General features: G+C 43.1%; 1 protein-coding gene across 1 annotated transcript in view; it reads right to left on the minus strand.

The window, feature by feature from the left end:
- Positions 1 to 18,737, minus strand: part of cpe (carboxypeptidase E) — a 176,762-nt gene that overhangs the window by 47,312 nt on the left and 110,713 nt on the right. The window contains exons 2-3 of the mRNA XM_068019572.1: positions 13,559 to 13,755; positions 2,988 to 3,155 (exon numbers count right to left, since the gene is read on the minus strand). Of these exons, the coding sequence (XP_067875673.1) occupies positions 2,988 to 3,155; positions 13,559 to 13,755 (365 nt within the window). The remainder of the gene's footprint in view (positions 1 to 2,987; positions 3,156 to 13,558; positions 13,756 to 18,737) is intronic.

Here is an 18,737-nt window from a genome sequence, read left to right on the forward strand (position 1 = left end):
AGGTTTTCTTAGATTTTAAACAAGAAAGGTAGAAGTTAATTAATCTTAAACTCTAATCCGGTTACCGACTATGAATATGTGACGTGACCATGCTAGCATGCATATGTGATAAACACACATGCAGATAGAGACAGAAAAAGAAGGAATAAAGGGGAAAAGTTTGAGACAACATCTGGTAGTTACAGTCCTTTAAGTTCAATGTGGCGTCTTTGGTTGCCGGTATGTCTTGCAATTATTGGGGACCCAGTTCACGCTCAACTTGTCCCAATGTAGGAGTCCTTTCTCTCTTGAGGTTTACGCGTCTTCCGTGGGTCCGGTGGCTTGGGAGAAAGCGAGAGAGAGCAAGAGAGAGCGAGAGAGAACGAGCGAGAGGGGCGCTTCTTTGTTCCAGGTCCCAGTTCAAACAGTCTCTGGCTCTGTGGCACAATTCAAAAAACTGTAGGTTGCCCAGCAGATTAGTCATGTGACTAGCTGGTTTGACCACTTCTGTTTGTGGATTCCACCATCTTAGCAGTCATCCTGGAACGTGAGCTTCCTCACCTTCAATGTCTGGTGGACCAGGAAATAGTCCTTCATCTCTCCAAGCACTGTCTGTTAGTATGCAAATGTTTTTCCAGCCAAGTGTCTAGTATTTTTTTTAACAAGTCCTTTCTTCACTCCAACAACAGTTTAAAAATCAATGTTTATTTATTTATTTTTGTTTAAAGATACAGCACTGAAACAGGCCCTTCTGCCCACCGAGTCTGTGCCGACCACCAACCACCCATTTATGCTAATCCTACATTAATCCCATATTCCTACCACATCCCCTCAATTCCCCTACCACCTCCCTACACTAGGGGCAATTTACAACGGCCAATTTACCTATCAACCTGCAAGTCTTTGGCTGCGGGAGGAAACAGGAGCACCCGACAGAAACCCACGTGGTCTCAGGGAGAACTTGCAAACTCCACACAGGCAGTACACAGAATCGAACCCGGGTCGCTGGAGCTGTAAGGCTGCAGTGCTAACCATTGCGCCACTGTGCCGCCCAAATGTTCATATGACAAAATTAATATGTCTCATTCTCGGCAGGGGGGTTGGGGTCTGCATGACAGTCCTGTTCTGCTTTTTCTCTCTTTTTTTTTTAAACTCAGTGCTCAGGCCTCAATCTTTTACAATTTATCTAAATGGATGAAGGGACCGAAGGTATGATTGCTAAATTTGCTGATGACACAAAGATAGGTAGGGAAATAACTTATGAAGAGGACATAGGGAGGCTACAAAGGGATATAAATTGGTTAAGTGAGTGGGCAAACATCTGGAAAATGGAGTATAATGTGGGAAAATGTGAAAATGTTCATTTTGGCAGGAAGAATAAAAAAGAAGCATACTATCTAAATGGTGAGAGATTGCAGAGCTGAGATGCAGAGGTATGTGTGTGTCCTGGTGCTTGAATTGCAAAAGGTTAGTATGCAAGTTCAGCAAGTAATTAGGAAAGCTAATAGAATGTTATCATTTATTGCGAGGGGAATTGAATATAAAAGTAGGGAGGTTATGCTTCAGTTATACAGGGCATTGGTGAGACCACATCTGGAGTACTGTGCACAGTATTGGTCTACTTATTTAAGAAAGGATGTAAATGTGTTGGAAGCAGTTCAGAGAAGGTTTACTAGACTAATACCTGGAATGGGCAGGTTGTCGTATGAGGAATGGTTGGACAGGCTCGGCTTGTATCCGCTGGAGTTTAGAAGAGTAAGAAGAGACTTGATTGAAACATATAAGATCCTGAGTCGTCTTGACAGGATAGAGGTGGAAAGGATGTTTCCTCTTGTGGGAGAATCTAGAACTAGGGGTCACTGTTTAAAAAAATAAAGGGGTCACCCATTTAAGACAGAGATGAGGAGAAATGTTTTTCTCTCAGCGAGTCGTGAGTCTTTGGAACTCTCTTCCTCAAAAGGCGTTGCAAGCAGAGTCTTTGAATATTTTTAAGGCAGAGGTGGTTAGATTCTTGATAAGCAAGGGGGTGAAAGGTTATTGTGGGCAGGCGGGAATGTTGAGTTGAGGTTACAATCAGATCAGCCATAATCTTGTTGAATGGCGGAGGAGGCTCACTCCTAATGGCCTACTCCTGCTCCTAATTCACATGCTCCTAAACAGCTTTATCAACTTGTCCACCTACTTTTAAATATTTGCACATTTAAAGCCCAATGTCTCTCTGCTCCTCTATTCCTTTAAAAGTTTTACCATTTATAGTTTCCTTAACCTGCTAATGACATAGGTTACAAGGCATGTTCACTTGAATCCCACAGAAGCTCCTTTAATTTGGTTAGAAACTGATGCATCAAACTGCCCAGGAGGATAAAGTGAAGCTACTCATGCCATGAAAAACCACTACTGGCTTCAGATGCAGCAGGACCAAGCAGTAGTGAACTTTGAGTTCAAGAAGCTTTGAGGCCACATTGGAAAACCAACTCTGTGAAAATCAGTGGACTGGATCTTACACAGACCTCCAGCGCAACCTCAAGCATCCATGTGGTGCTGGAGGAAAATAGAGATTCAAAATGTTAGCCACAAAATATTCTACAAAAACAAGTATATCTCCAAGTAGGTAAGAGACACTCGAGACAATTCCCAGTATGGGTATTCAGAGGGCATCGTCGTCAGGAAATCACACCCTTCATCCCATTTTCCTGTCTACTTAAACAAATGGATGGAACAATTAGGCACTATGAGCCCACAATTTCCTAAGCAGTGCTGCCAGCAAGCAGCATTACTGGCAGGAGCACCTTTTGTAGCTGTCAGCCCTATTTTGTGTGCATGTGTATGTAAAAGTGTTTTTAAAAAGAAAAATTGGAGTACTACCCTAGACCAGCCCTACACCCTAATAATTCTATACAAGACAACATATGAAGAAAACACTGGGACAAATTATAAGCACACAAAAGGAAGCTATTGGTTGCTCAGGAGCAGTCACTTTGTCCCAGATCCCTGTAGTCACCTCCTACCTTTGTGTTTCTGTCCACAGAAAGTTTGATATTTTTCAGAAGATGGTTATTGGGCCCTCCTTCCCTTTCATACACATAGACTATCCTGTCAAGATCGAGAAAATTTCTGTTGAGGTCTATTCCTTGCGCATTGTTGCGACCAACAAACCAGTCCTTCAGATCACCAGTCTGGAAGGGAAAAAACAGGGGGAAGAAAAACTGCATAAAAATGTACTGCTGAACACAGTTAAAGTTATGTATAAAACAGAATCCAAGTATTTCTTGAAAACTAAAGACAGACATTTAGATTACTAGCAGTTGCTTAATTACATTCATTACAACCCAGTGAGGAAGGCGTCTAGCGGTTCCTCTCAGCCTTCACCTGATCTTACTGTAACAGGGTTTAACTTTTAAAACACCGTATTTTTAGCTTCACCTTGGTGAATCCTTGTTCACCACTTTCCAATTATAAGGCAAAGAAACCAGCACAAACAGGCTTTCTTAGGCTTAAAGAAGAAAAGTTGAAATTTATTAAACTTGAACTCTAATTCGGTTGATGCCTACAGATGCACAATGCACCCACGCTAGCATGCATACGCAATACACACATGCGAATACAAACAGAAAAGAGTAGAAGAAAAATAAAGTGGAAAAGTTTGAGGCAATATCTGAAAAGTTGTTGTTATGGTTCTTCGAGCTCACTGTAGAGTCCTTGATTGTAGGTAGTTCTTGCTTGTCATTGGGGCCCAGTATTCTTCTTAAACCTTGTTCACTGTAGGAGACTTTTCTCTCTTGGGGTTCATGTGTATTCAGTGGATTCAGAGGCTTGGGAGAAAGAGATGGGAGCAGACAGGAGAGATCTCCTCAGTTCCAGAACAAACAGACACTCCGTTCAAACTGTTTGTACAATTTGAGAAAAAACCCAGGTTGCCAAGCAGGTTAGTCATGTGATTAACTGGTCACCTTAGCAGTTGCTGGAATGCTCCTCTTATACACAATACCTGGTGATCAAGGTCCATTGTGGAATGATTGCGTCAGGGAATGGTCCTTTGTCCTTCCAAGCACAATCTGTTAATATGCAAATGGTTTTCCAGTCATGGCTGATCTGTTTAACAAGTCCTTTCTTCACTTCAGTAACAGTTTAAAATCAATGTTCATGGCAAAATTAATGTGCCTCATTCTTGGCAGGTGGGGGTCTAGCATGACACTTTTATTCTTACACTGAATTGGACATAATTAACTAAAGCAGGAATGTAAAGAAATATGAAAGGTTGCGATGAAGGGAGCAGTTGGAAGTTGGAGGTGAGAGAAGGATCACCTGACAGATGACAAGCTTTTTGTTCTTTCCCATGTAGCAGTGTGACAAAAATGTTAGAAGACCTTTTTTGATGGACATGTGTTCTAAAGACAGTTCTGTTAGGGAAAAGCAAGTGTCTGGAGTTAAAAAGTAATCCAACCCCCTGAAAATGGAGGCAATGTAGGAATTCCATTTGGGATCAGAGGAAATAGTGAGGCCAGGAATATTAATAAACAAAGCAGAACTAAGGGTCGGCCCATCAAAGGTAAGGAACAGAAGCTGTTTGTTAGATTTGTGAGAGACATGAAGAAACTGTGCCTTTGAAGAATTTAAAGGAACAAAGATGGTCATGACCCCAAAGGGCATGGAGGATTATGGTGTAACAATTCAGCTATTAGACTGTGAGAAGACTAGAGGTTCTGTGCACAGAAAGAAGAGGCACTCCTGTTGGATAATGAGGAAAAGAGTTCATTGATATTAAGGAGTAAAAGGATGAGAAAGAGGACAGGACCCCTAGCCCAATGACACTATTCAGATCTTGCAATGCCTCACAAACTCATTGACTGCCAGTGGAGAAAAGAGGTCCAGAGGATCAGTAACCAACCATAGCATGGATACAGTAATTTGCAAAGGATCTGGATAGTACCAGACAAAGCTTTGATTGGAGACCATCTGAGTGTAACTTATTTAGAAGTGCATGGTATCAGGTCATCAAGAGCTTTGGGAATCCCAAGACAATAAAAATTATTCACCAAAAATTTCAGGAAGAGGGTTGCAAAAGTATGGAATGGGCAAGTACATCGCCAGTAAAAGGCTGTGTCGGTAACCATACTGGAAATATTGAATTAAGCCCAAAATACCAAAGTGATAAATAACAGCCCAGATTCTTCTCTTTGGTGGGTTTTTTTTTCCATGGGAACTGTGGTATGGTTGGCTTAGGCCAATAATCTTAACAAGAGGGACGACCATTCTTAAGGATAGGATGAACAGGAACAAATTTCCAAATAGAAATAGAGACAAGAAGAGACAGAACAAGATTAAATTCAGAAGCACACATGTTGAGGATATGCTATTAAAAAGGGTTAGAACTTAAACTGTGCTCTTAGCTTACTAGTTTATTACAATCAGAAAGTGAAATAAAGCTAAAAGTGCCATGCAAAGGAATTGAACGGCGTGGGATCGCCTCCCTCAAGAGGATTTGCTTTTGAGTGTCTGCCAATGTAAAGAACTGTCTTACACCATCATTGAGGACAAAGTGGTAGACCCACAATAGATCTCCACCTGCAAGTTGATAATGAACTACTTTTTACAAAGCTCAGAGTGGAAATATATTAAAATGATAGCCAGAGTGACAAATTGCATAATTCAAAAATATTTGCATAGTACAGCAGCACAAACTTTGCACATGCTGCAAGTACAGGAATAATCTACTGACAATGCAAAATTTACACAGTGTTTCGAAAAGAATGCAGTCGGCACCCGATTTTCAGCCAGTGAATGTTTTTATTTTTGGGGTAGCCTGTATATTACCAGTCTGTAACCAGGCACTAGGAGGTGTGTCAAAAGCAGTAGTGGTCAGGGAACACGCACCCCAAGTCCCTCCTCCACCTTTGCTTCCCTGCAAATGTGGAGGCACCTCATCACCACTTAGCATTTCCTCAGGGGAATGTAGCTGTTTTGCAAGTGGCAGAGGAAGATCTTTGCATTTATAATGTGCCTCATCACATTTGACATCTCAAAGCAGTCCACTCAATAAATTACTTTTTAAGTGTTGTTATGACTCAAATAAGGAGTGGAAATGTACATATTAATAACTAAAATGCAAGTGTTCAAATACATCTACCAACTTTTAAAGTAATGCTGATGCCATTTTATGGCAGAATTGCCATTACAATTGTTGTCAGGTTTTCTGTGCTAAGGCTATGATTGTTCACTAGATGGTGCTAGAAGCAAATCTGACAGATAATGAATCTTAATGTTTGCACTTCTGAATAAGCGGAAGTTCTGCATGTAGTTTGCACAGCACTTTGATGGTTCAATCTGTAAATAATAAAGAACATAATCAAAGTAGAAAAGTTGCAGATTCAAAATTCTACACAGCATTAGTTTTCACATGTATGCTGACAACACCCAACTCCACCTCACTCAACTCCTCCACTGTCACTAAATTGTCAGACTACTTGTCTGACATCCAGTATGGGATGTACAGAAATTTCCACCAATTAAATATCGAGAAGACCAAAGCCACTGTCTTCGGTCCTCACTATAAACTCTGGTCCATAGCTGCCTCTCCCTGGCAATTGCCTGTGGCTAAAGCAGACTTTAACCTTGGTGTCATATTTGACAGAGAGATGAGCTTCTGACTACATAACCATGACTGAAACCACCTACTTCCACCTCCCTTACGTCATCTGACTCCACCCTGCCTCAGCTCTTCTGTTGCTGAAACCCTCACCCATACCTTTGTTACCTCTAGACTTGACTATTCCAAAGCTCTCCTGACTGGTCTCTCACATTCTACCCTGCATAAACTTGAAATCCTCAAAAACTCTGCTTTCTGTGTCCTTATTTGCACTGTCCCATTTACCTATCATCCCTGTGCCCACATTGGCCCCCAATCAAGCAACACCTCAATTTTAAAATTCACATCCTTACTTTCAATTTCCTCCAAGATCTCTCCCCTCCCTATCTCTGTAAACTCCTCCAACTCCACAACCCTCAGAGATATCAGCGCTCATCTAATTCTGGCATCTTCAGCAACCTTGATATCACCTTATGTGACTCAGTGTCAAATCTTCCTTTGTTACACTCTTGTGAAACACCTTGGGTTATTTTATTACATTAAAGGTGCTATATAAATACAGGTTACTATTGTTCCTGTTGAAATTTCTCATTAATACAGTCCATACCATCCTGACTGGCAAACCATTTAAGATCCACTTTTAGAGTCATAGAGTCGTACATCATAGAAACAGGCCCTTCAGCCCACTGTGTCCATGCCGACCATGTTTTGTGATTTAACATCTAGTTGAGTAGGTTAGAGGCACAGGAGAAGCTTTCCAAGAGAGCTTGCACTTCAAGAGCTTTTAAAGGATGACAGTTCACCATAAAAAGGTAAAAGTATGGTAGTGCTTCATTGACTACAGAACTGTTCCATAGACTGCACAATAACCTGCACACACCTGCTGGATCAGAAGCCTCTCTTCCCACTGCAATAAAGGTTGACACAACATGAAACTTTCACCTGCCTGATCCTTCTAAGCCTCATCAGGAGTTCTGCATTGCACACATTTATCAAATAAATGCCAAATGCTATGTTTGCAAGGGCAGCAACTTAACAACTGGGCCAGACATAGACCATTCACCAGGTGGCAGGATTCCTTCGAGTACCCATGTGGGCAGCAGGGTTATTCATACTAATGCCATGGCTTTCATGAACAGACAGGATTTGCACTCTGTCATTGCATCTGTATTTGTATTTGCTGGCCCCTCATGAACTCCTCTTCCTCATCTCAATTATATAGCACACTCGGGAACCTCAAAGGAACAACCATCTTGCGTCATTGTAAGGTGCAAGTTCAACTGCAGCAGAAATCCATGAAAAAATTGAAGAGCTACAAGCAAAACCAACAAATGCCTGGAGTTAGATGCAGCAAAGACAACATTAAAGTGAACAGGAGAAAAATCCTCCTAAAGAACCTACTCTTTTCCTTTCAAAATACCTGCTTCAGCAGGCAATCTCCCAGGACACCTATGCACCCAGTTTTTACAAGCAAGAGCTTTGTCTGAACTTCAGAGGATCAGACTTCATTTAAATAGCTTGACTTTCTTATTTCGAACAAATCACTCCCCATTAAAATGGGTACGTATTAAAATTGGTTGCTTAAGACAGTAGCCACGATTTTAATCTGGGAAGAATTCAATGTGGTCAGGGGACAAGATGAGGAGTCCCCACAGACTGGTTGTTGCAGGTATCAGACAATTTTAGCTCTTGGGCCTTATTTCAATGCTGCAGATCTGTTTCCCATATGAAGCAGACAGGAGTGAGGTTAAGGCCAGCAGGCAGGACCCATGGGAATGATCCCAGTGCTAGAGAGGGGAATTGCAGAGCCAGTGCTGTCCATTCAGCTGCAACTTACCCATGCCATTTGCCATTCAAGCCAAACCTGTCCCTCTGGTCCCCATTGCTCCAGGCTTGGACCCACATCTTTCTCAAGTTCTCTCCCATCTCCCCTGATGCCCATTCTGAGCTCATCTTGTCCATCAGACCCGCCTCTTGATTACATTCATACAAAACTGCTCACCACCCTACTTTCCTTACTGGCTCCCATCCTAGCTGATATTGTAAGTGGTTTTCTCTCCCTAGGTACAGCCCCCTCTCTTTCAAAACTGCTGTCATTGACTAACTCCTCAAAAAAAAGCCCTCAAATCCTCTGTCCTTGCAAACTATTGCCTCATCTCAAACCTTCTTTTCACTGATAAATGCATTGAATGTGGTGTTACTTACCGAATCCATTCCCACCTTACCCGCAACTCCGTATGCGAATCTCTCTAGTTACATTTCCATCCTTGGTACAGCACTGAAACGGCCTAAATCTAAGTCCCAAATGACATCCTCCATGACTGTGACCGTGCTGCACTAACCCTCATCATTCTTGACCTGTCTGCAGTCTTTCACAAGGCCGACCACACCATCCTCCTCTAACGCCGTTTCTTTATTGTCCAGCTCATTGGTACTGCCCGCACTTGGTTTTACTCTTAACTATCCAATCATTGCCAGAGCAATGGCTCTTCTTCCTGCCCCCTCTGGAATTCCCCAAGGATCTATCAGTGGCCTCCTTCTCTTCCTCATCTACATGCTGCCTCTTGGTGACATCATCTGAAGATATGGGGTCAGCTTACACCCGTGCACTGACGACACCCAGCTCCACCTCTACAATACTTTTCAACCCGATCCTCTGCATCTGCATTGTCAGACTACTTGTCTTGATATCCAGCCTTGGATTATCCACAATTCCCTCCAGTTAAACATTGGGAAGACCAACAGCTGACTGTTCGTAACCTTGGCATCCCATCTGACCCGGAGCTGAACTTCCGATCCCATATCCTCTCAATCACAAAGACCACCTCTGTAACATCAACCATCATCCACTCTTGACATCAGCTCCCAAAATCTTCATCCATGTCTTTGCCTCTTCCAGGATCAATTGTTCCAATGTTCTCCCGAATGTGCCATCCTCCCTTAGCTCATCCAAAACTCTGCTGCCCAAATCCTAACTTGATCCAAGTCCCACTTGCCCATTCCCTTGTGCTCTAACTCCAAGACTTCAAGTTTAAGATTCTCATTTTTTCTTTTGAATCCCTTCATGTCCTCACCACTGCCTATCTCTGCAACCTTCTCTAGCCCAAGTACACCCCGAGACTCTTTTGTTCCCCCAACTCTGGTGTCTTGTTCACTGGACCATTGGTGGGGATGCCTTCAGGTGCCCTGGCCCGAAGATCTGGAATTCCCTCCTGAAGCGCCACATACCTATCCTCCTTTAAGAACAATGTTCCCTTCAAAATTTAGTTGTTGTGCATAGCCCATATTTTTCAGTGTGCGGTCCCTTTAAATTTTATGTGCAACCGTGCACGTGTTATTTCTCACAAAACAAGGCCTGCTTGGTATATGTTAGGCGACCGCACAGCCGTACACCTCCACAGCTTAGCAGGAGCATTGTTTAAGACTCCCACTAAAATTCACCTCTTTGATCAAACTTTTCATGACTCCTCCCAACACCTTCTTTGGCTTGGTATCCATTTATGCCTGATTATGCCTCTGAATTGCCTTACAGTGTGTTTCTACATTGAAGGCGCTATCTAAAGCAAAGTTTTGCACAACTGGCATATATTTGGAAATGGACTCCATACTTCCTGATAATTTTGCTAAAGGAGCTCATGGCCATGAAGAGAAGGGGACCAAAGTTGGACCGTGTAGACAGCAGAGAAGGAGCTACTGGACAAAATGCAGCTGCTACACTGAGAATGGCATCAGTGGAACTCAGAGAGACCTGTGCCACAGAGGTACAACAGAAAGGAAGTGTTGGAGGAGAATGAAATGGTGACAGGTAGAAAAGAGGTTGAGGAGAATGAGGAAGTCCTGGACATATAGGAAATTATTTGTGACTATGGCCAAAGCAGCTTAGTGCTGTGGTTGGCACAGAAACTCTTTCCAGAAACTGAAGGCCAATTATAACAATATTAGGCAGGAACTGAAGAATTTAGATTGGGGGCGGCTGTTTGGGGGTAAATCAACATCTGACATGTGGGAGTCTTTCAAACGTCAGTTGATTAGAATCCAGGACCAGCACGTTCCTGTGAGGAAGAAGGATAAGTTTGGCAAGTTTCGGGAACCTTGGATAACGCGGGATATTGTGAGCCTAGTCAAAAAGAAAATCAAAGCATTCGTAAGGGCTGGAAGGCTAGGAACAGACGAATCCCTTGGGGAATATAAAGACAGTAGAAAGGAACTTAAGCAAGGAGTCAGGAGGGCGAAAAGGGGTCATGAAAAGTCATTGGCAAACAAGATTAAGGATAATCCCAAGGCTTTTTATACATATATAAAGAGCAAGAGGGTAGCCAGGGAAAGGGCTGGCCCGCTCAAGAACAGAGAAGGGAATCTACGTGTGGAGCCTGAGGAAATGGGCGAGGTACTAAATGAGTATTTTGCATCAGTACTCACCAAACAGAAGGACTTGGTGGATGATGAACCTAGGGAAGGGAGTGTAGATAGTCTCAGTCATCTCATTATCAAAAAGGAGGAGGTGTTGGGTGTCTTGCAAAGCATTAAGGTAGGTAAGTCCCCAGGGCCTGATGGGATCTACCCCAGAATACTGAGGGAGGCAAGGGAAGAAATTGCTGGGGCCTTGACAGAAATCTTTGCATCCTCATTGACTACAGGTGAGGTCCCAGAGGACTGGAGAATAGCCAATGTTGTTCCTTTGTTTAAGAAGGGTAGCAAGGATAATCCAGGAAATTATAGGCCGGTGAATTTACATCAGTGGTAGGGAAATTATTGGAGAGGATTCTTCGGGACAGGATTTACTCCCATTTGAAAACAAATGAGCTTATTAGCGAGAGGCAGCATGGTTTTGTGAAGGGGAGGTCGTGGCTCACTAATTTGATTGAGGTTTTTGAGGAAGTGATAAAGATGATTGATGAAGGAAGGGCAGTGGATGTTATCTATATGGACTTCAGTAAAGATTTTGACAAGGTCCCGTATGGCAGACTGGTACAAAAGGTGAAGTCACACGGGATCAGAAGTGAGCTGGCAAGATGGATACAGAACTGGCTTTGTCATAGAAGACAGAGGGTAGCAGTGGATGGGTGTTTTTCTGAATGGAGGGATGTGACTAGTGGTGTTCCGCAGGGATCAGTGCTGGGACCTTTGCTCTTTGCAGTATATATAAATGATTTGGAGGAAAATGTAGCTGGTCTGATTAGCAAGTTTGCGGACGACACAAAGGTTGGTGGAGTTGCGGATAGTGATGAGGATTGTCAGAGGATACAGCAGGATATAGATCGGTAGGAGACTTGGGCAGAGAAATGGCAGATGGAGTTTAATCCGGACAAATGTGAGGTAATGCATTTTGGAAGGTCGAATGCAGGTGGGTACAGTAAATGGCAGAACCCTTAGGAGTATTGACAGGCAGAGAGATCTGGGCGTACAGGTCCACAGGTCACTGAAAGTGGCAATGCAGGTGGATAAGGTAGTCAAAGAAGGCATACGGCATGCTTGCCTTCATCGGTCGGGGCATACAGTATAAAAATTGGCAAGTCATGCTGCAGCTGTACAGAACTTTAGTTAGGTCACACTTAGAATATTGCGTGCAATTCTGGTCACCACACTACCAGAAGGACGTGGAGGCTTTGGAGAGGGTACAGAAGAGGTTTACCAGGATGTTGCCTGGTCTGGAGGGCATAAGCTATGAGGAGAGGTTGGATAAACCCGGATTCTTTTCACTGGAACGACGGAGGTGGAGGGGTGACATGATAGAGGTTTACAAAGTTATGAGCGGCATGGACAGAGTGGATAGTCAGAAGCTTTTTCCCAGGGTGTAAGAGTCAGCTACTAGGGGACATAGGTTTAAGGTGCGAGGGGCAAAGTTTAGAGGGGATGTGCGAGGCAAGTTCTTTAAACAGAGGGTGGTGAGTGCCTGGAACTTGCAGCCGGGGAAGCAGGTACAATAATGACGTTTAAGAGGCATCTTGACAAATACATGAATAGGATGGCAATAGAGGGATACGGTTCCCGGAAGTGCAGAAGGTTTTAGTTTAGGCAGGCATCAAGATTGGCGCAGGCTTGGAGGGCCGAATGGCTTGTTCCTGTGCTGTACTGTTCTTTGTTCTCGGACCTGCATGCATTCTCAGCATTCGGTTTTTATTTTCGACTTATATGCATTTGCAGTTTTTTTTCTAATAAAATGGTGCAGTTAAAATCTGATGATTCAGGCTGCCCAGCTGCAAATGCATCACCAAATATGGAAGCAAGTGTAGAGCTGGAAGGTCCCAGATTAATCTCCAGTCCATGTTCAGTTGTGGAGGGGAGGCGTTGCTGCTGTGAGGTCAGGAAATCCAGAAGAACGGGTTTCCTGAATGTCCTCAAGAATTTAACTGCAGCCTAGGGCTTCTTTAACTTTGTTTCTGTTGGGTTCCCACCCACATTCAGCCTGATTGACAGGCTGGAGGCCTGAAGCCTACTTTAAAAAGACAAAAGCTTACGAAAACAGGTAGATGTATTGAGGGCAATAGAGAGATCGGAGGTGAGGCAGACGGTGGTCACGGAGCGGGTGAGGCAGACGGTGGTCACGGAGCGGGTGAGGCAGACTTCTCATGGAGTTCGGTGGGAGGGAGAAGACAGATGGTTTGCCCAGTGTTTACTGGGTAGCTTGTTGTGCCTGTAGGAAGCATTCCTGCTCCTGCTGGCCCACAAGCAGTGCTGGAAAGGTATTTACCTCATGGATGCAGTCCTTCTCGCCTCCTTTCACCTGCTAGGTTTCCAGAGGCTTGAGAAACCCAACTGACATGGGTTAAAAATAGAATTACTGTTAAAATGAAGGCAGGCAGCCTCATTATAATATTTAAATGACCAAACCTCCTTCCACGAGTGGATTGGTCGCCAGGCCCTGGCCCTGTTAAAACCAGAAGTGGGCATGTTCAAGACAGGGGTTGTTTCCAGTTCCAGATTTTTTGCATTTTAACCTCTGATACCCTCCTGTTTTTAGGAGTTAAAATTCTGCCCTCGGTCTCGGTTTACCTGTGAAGCTGCTTTCTCAAACCCATCAGGATTCATGGACGGCATGATGTGTATCCGTGTGCTGTGAATCAGACTGACAATCGTTTCATTTCCTTTTTGGTATTCATTGCACAGATGCTGTGCCAAGAAGACAAGCAGCTCTCTTCCCACTGCCTCATTTCCATGCATGTTGCCAATGTACTTAAATTCTGGCTCCCCTGTAAAGGCAAAAGGCAGACAAGCATAAGCAGTTTTCCAAAAATTGAAGTTCAACCACTTTAAAACAAGTTAAACTGTTTATTGGGATTTATAAAAGGTAGTGCTATATTTTGCTTGAACTCTGAGGATTTCTTTTGCTCCCCATGTCTCTTGACTGCCATATGCTATGCCTGACCTGTGGTCAAGAGTGCGGGCAGCCTCCTTGCTCTAAGTCCACAACATCAGTCTAAGCTGGCTGCGGGAAAGTAGGTGAGCAGTTTTATCATCCCATTTTAACCCAATAGTGGGAGGTGCTTGATCTCTGCTTGGCTGCCCAAAAGAGACAGACACTGGTGGCAAAAGACTGCGAGCAGGTCTGGCCCCCACCTCCCGAGACACAGCACCATGCTTAGGGAGATCACGAAGACTGAGCAGAAACAAAATCCCATATGCCTGTGATCAGGAATTTAACAGCATGGATGGGAGTGGCTTGCTAGGCCATTTCACAGGGCATTTAAGAGTCAACCACATTGCTGTGGGTCTGGAGTCACATGTAGGCCAGACCAGGTAAGGATGGCATATTTCCTTCCCTGAAGAATATTAGTGAACCAGATGGGTTTTTACACCAATCAACAATAGCTTCATGGTCACCATTAGACTAGCTTTTTTCCTTCCAGATTTATTAATTGAATTCAAATTTCACTATCTGCTGTGGTGGGATTTGAACCCATGTCCCCAGAATACTAGCCTGGGTCTCTGGGTTACTAGTTCAGTGACATTACCATTACACAACCGCCTCCCCTGAAGTGAGGAGAAAGTGAAGGACAAACAAAACCCTGTTTGAAAAGATTACAGTATACTATAAAGTATTTCTATTGCCATCAACTGAAATACAAGGGGTGAAATTGGTTGTCAGCAGTAGCATAAAGCAAGCAATAGTGAGTCGGCAACCTGTTTGCCTTCAATGAAAAGAAACTCAGGCAGGGTATGAAATGGGCTGCCAATTCGCCATGTTTATATAGCAGACGCAACCCCTGCAGAACAACAATAGTGCAAAGCCCATGATTAACACAAGAGCAAGGCCAAAATAGTAATTAGAATACTGTGGAAGCATTCCAAAATTTGACAAACCACTTCACAGATTAAAAAGAAAACAGTTCTGTTTGAACATCTGTATATAAATGGGTTTGAAATATTCTAAATGATGTGATTTTCTGGTGAAATTCTAATTCAACAGTAACATATGCTACATTTGTAATCATGCATGACAAATTGGCAAGTGATAACATTGGGAAAAACTGAAAGCTTTGCCATTTTTCATTCAACATTTCCAGACCCAACACATCACAGGTTAGAGATAATGTAGCACTATTTGCCCCACACTGTAGCCCTTTTTGCCCTTTATCTACTTCAATACCTAAATCTAATTTCAGGAAAGCATCTGCTGCTGCACAATCCTAACTGTTCCTTTCAACACCTCTCTAAGTGAGAGATTGTCAACCAAGTGCCAATTGTAACAGGTTCCAACTGTGAAGGCGTTAAAAGGTTGCCCACTCATTTCACTTAGGAGCTTTCAGACACAGCAACCTTTCATTGCATCAGAGCTGCATTTAAACCCGATTCAATCTGTGAAAGGACAATGTCCTGCTTACAAACCATGCTATCCAGTCCCCTACAAATACCCTTTTGTAGTTTTAGAAATCACAGACTGTGTTGTGGTTTTCATTGCAAACTAAAGCTCTAAAGTTAATTCAAACAAAAACTAGGCAAGGAAAGAAAATATAGTCATGGCAATGAAAAAGGAATTTGGACACAGTAAGCACATAGGGCTTTAGACCAAGTACTGTGCAGATAAAAGGAATGCATCAAATTCGCTTTGAATACTGATTTAAACCGCAAAATGAAAATGCGAGATTGTTCTACAGTTTGTCTCATTGATAAAGAGCCAGGCCCTTCTTTTCAATTCCAATATCTAAGTAAAACCTAAGGCCTTGGAAGCCACTAAGTAGGTAAATGATGTGGCAATATCACTTTTTGCCCTTTTTCTTCAATGGACATTTCAGCAGTGCAAGACAATATGTTTCCTGTTGGCGCTGGTGCGCTTCACCAGGCAGGCACATCTGTTGAGTGGGTGGAGCACAGATGAGGTACAACATGTGCAGCACTTGTCTGCAAAGGTAAGTAACATTTGTAAAACGAGCCATATAGAGTTTGGAGATTAGAATTGTTTGTTGACGGTTCCTGCAGGGTATATATTTAAATGCAAGGAACATAGTAAATAAAGCAGATGAGCTGAGGGTTCAGATAGAAACATGGCAGTATGATATCATAGCCATTGCAGAAACATGGCTTAAAGAGGGACAGGAATGGTACCTCAATGTTCCTGGTTACAGGGTTTTCAGACGAGATACAGAGGGGGATAAAAAGGGAGGAGAAGTGGCAATTTTGGTTAGAGAAGCAATTACAGCTGTGAGGAGGGATGATATGTTAGAAGGATCATCAATTGAGGCCATATGGATTGAGCTTGGGAACAAAAAAGGGGCAATCGCACTACTGCGAGTGTACTATAGACCTCCAGACAGTCAGAGAGTGATAGAAGAGCAAATATGTAGGCAAATGTCTGAGAAGTTCAAAACAATAGGGCAGTAATAGTAGGGGATTTTAACAATCCCAATATTAACTAGGATCGTTTTAGTGTGAAAGGAATGGAGGGAACATAATTCTTTCGGTGCATTTAAGAGAAATTTTTTGGCCAGTTTGTAGCAAGTCCAACAAGAGAGGGCAAGATTCTGGACTTGGTTTTAGGTAATGAAGCTGGGCAGGTGGAACGAATGGCAGTGAGAGAGCATTTTGATGGTAGTGATCATAATTCAGTTAGTTTTAACAGAATTATGGAAAAGGACAGAGATAGAACAGGAGTTAAAGTTCTAAATTGGGGTAAGGATCTTATAATGAGCTGAGAAATGACTTAGCAAAAGTGGACTGGAAACAGCTACTTGAAGGTAAATCAGTGTCAGAGCAGTGGGAGGCAGTCAAAGGGGAGATTCAGCGGATTAAGGGTGGGGCAGCCAAATCTAGAGCCCCCTGGATATCAAAGAGCTTACAGGGCAAGATAAGGTTGAAAAGGAAAGCTTATGTCAGACACCAAGAACTCAATACTGCAGAAAGCCAAAAGGAGTATAGAAAGTGGAGGGGTGAAATCAAATAGGAAATTAGGAAAACAAAGAGAGGGCATGAAGGAATATCTGCAAGTAAAATCAAGGTGAACCAAATACATTGGGAGTAAGAGGATAACTAAGGAAGCAGTAGGGCCTATAAAAGACCAAAAAGGTAACCTGTGTGTGGAGGCAGAAGATGTCGGTATGGTTGTTAATTAATACTTTGCGAGTGAATGGTTCTTAATGAATACTGTCTTCACAAGAGGAGGATGGTGCAGACATTGTAGTTAAGGAGGAGGAGTGTGAATTGAATGTGATAAACATTGGGAGAGAGGAAGTATTAAGGGGATTAAGATCATTGAAAGTGGATAAATCACCGGGGCCGGATGAAATGTACCCCAGGCTGTTAAAAGAAGCCAGGGTGGAAATAGCAGAGGGTCTGTCCATCATTTTCCAGTCCTAACTGGATACAGGTGTGGTGCCGGAGGATTGGAGGTCTGCTAACATTGTACCTTTATTTAAAAAGGGAGCGAGGGATAGACCGAATAATTACAGGAGAGTCAGTCTAACCTCGGTAGTGGCCACATTATTGGATAAACTGTCACTTAGAAAGGCACAGATTAATCAAGGATAGTCAGCATGGATTTGTTAAGGGAGGGTTGTGTCCAACTTGATTGAATTTTTTGAGGAAGTAACAAGGAGGATTGATGAGGGTTGCGCAGTTGATCTAGATGGATGTTAGCAAGGCTTTTGACAAGGTTCCACGTGGTAGACTGTTAATAAAAAAAGTTTATGGGATACAGGGGAATGTAGGAAGCTGGATACAAAATTGGCTCAGTGGCAGGAAACAAAGGGTAATTGTTCAGAAGAAGGGTCACTGACCTGAAACGTTAACTCTGCTTCTCTCTCCACAGATGCTGCCAGACCTACTGAGTATTTACAGCATTTCTTGTTTTTATTTCAGATTTCAAGCATCCACTGTATTTTGCTTTTATTTTAGGTAATTGTTGACAGGTGTTTTTGCCACTGGAAGACTGTTTCCAGTGTAAGGAAGTCGAGGTAGCTGTTGGAGGCGGTGGGCTTATAATGAATAGTAGTGGATAGTCTGACGCCAGAGATGGGACAGAGAATGCCCCCTACACGCATGTCCAAATCGTTAATATATACCACAAAATGTAGGGGACCTAGTACTGAGCCCTGCAGAACCACCACCCACCCCCCCCACTCCACCCCACTGTGGTTTACAGGGTTCTCAATCGTGTCCGACCCATTTCCCGCACTTCTGCCCTCACCCCTTTCCCTCCCTCCCAGAACCACGACAGGTATCCCCTTGTCCTCACATCAGCACCATCATCATTTCAAACCAGATATAATGCATATCCCAGTGGAAATTCCACACTAACTTTACTTCTTGGAAGAACAGGAGAAACAATGGTGGATACTAGTCTGGCAAGACCGTACCATAGACTCATTGCACCCTTGCACCAGAAGATACAATCAGAAGTGCTTTTATCTGTATTTGACCAAAAGCAGTTCACCACCCTGCACCCATGGCCACATTTCTGTCCTGGGCTTGCTGCAGTGTTCCAGTGCTTTAGGAACAGCACCTCATTTTCCGATTAGGTACTCTACAGCCTTCCGGACTGAACATTGAGTTCAATAATTTCAGAGCATGACTGACCCTTTTTTATTCTTTTGCTTTATCATTTTTTTTTTTAACTATGTGCCTTACTTAAACTTGGTTTGTCATGTTGTGCTTTTGGACAGAGCTGTTTATTATTCTGTCATTAACACTCTCTCTGCACTACTGCTCTGTCTTTCACCACCCCAGTGGAACTCCCTTT

Source organism: Heterodontus francisci, chromosome 1 (assembly GCF_036365525.1).
Source record: "Heterodontus francisci isolate sHetFra1 chromosome 1, sHetFra1.hap1, whole genome shotgun sequence".
Taxonomy (NCBI): domain Eukaryota; kingdom Metazoa; phylum Chordata; class Chondrichthyes; order Heterodontiformes; family Heterodontidae; genus Heterodontus; species Heterodontus francisci.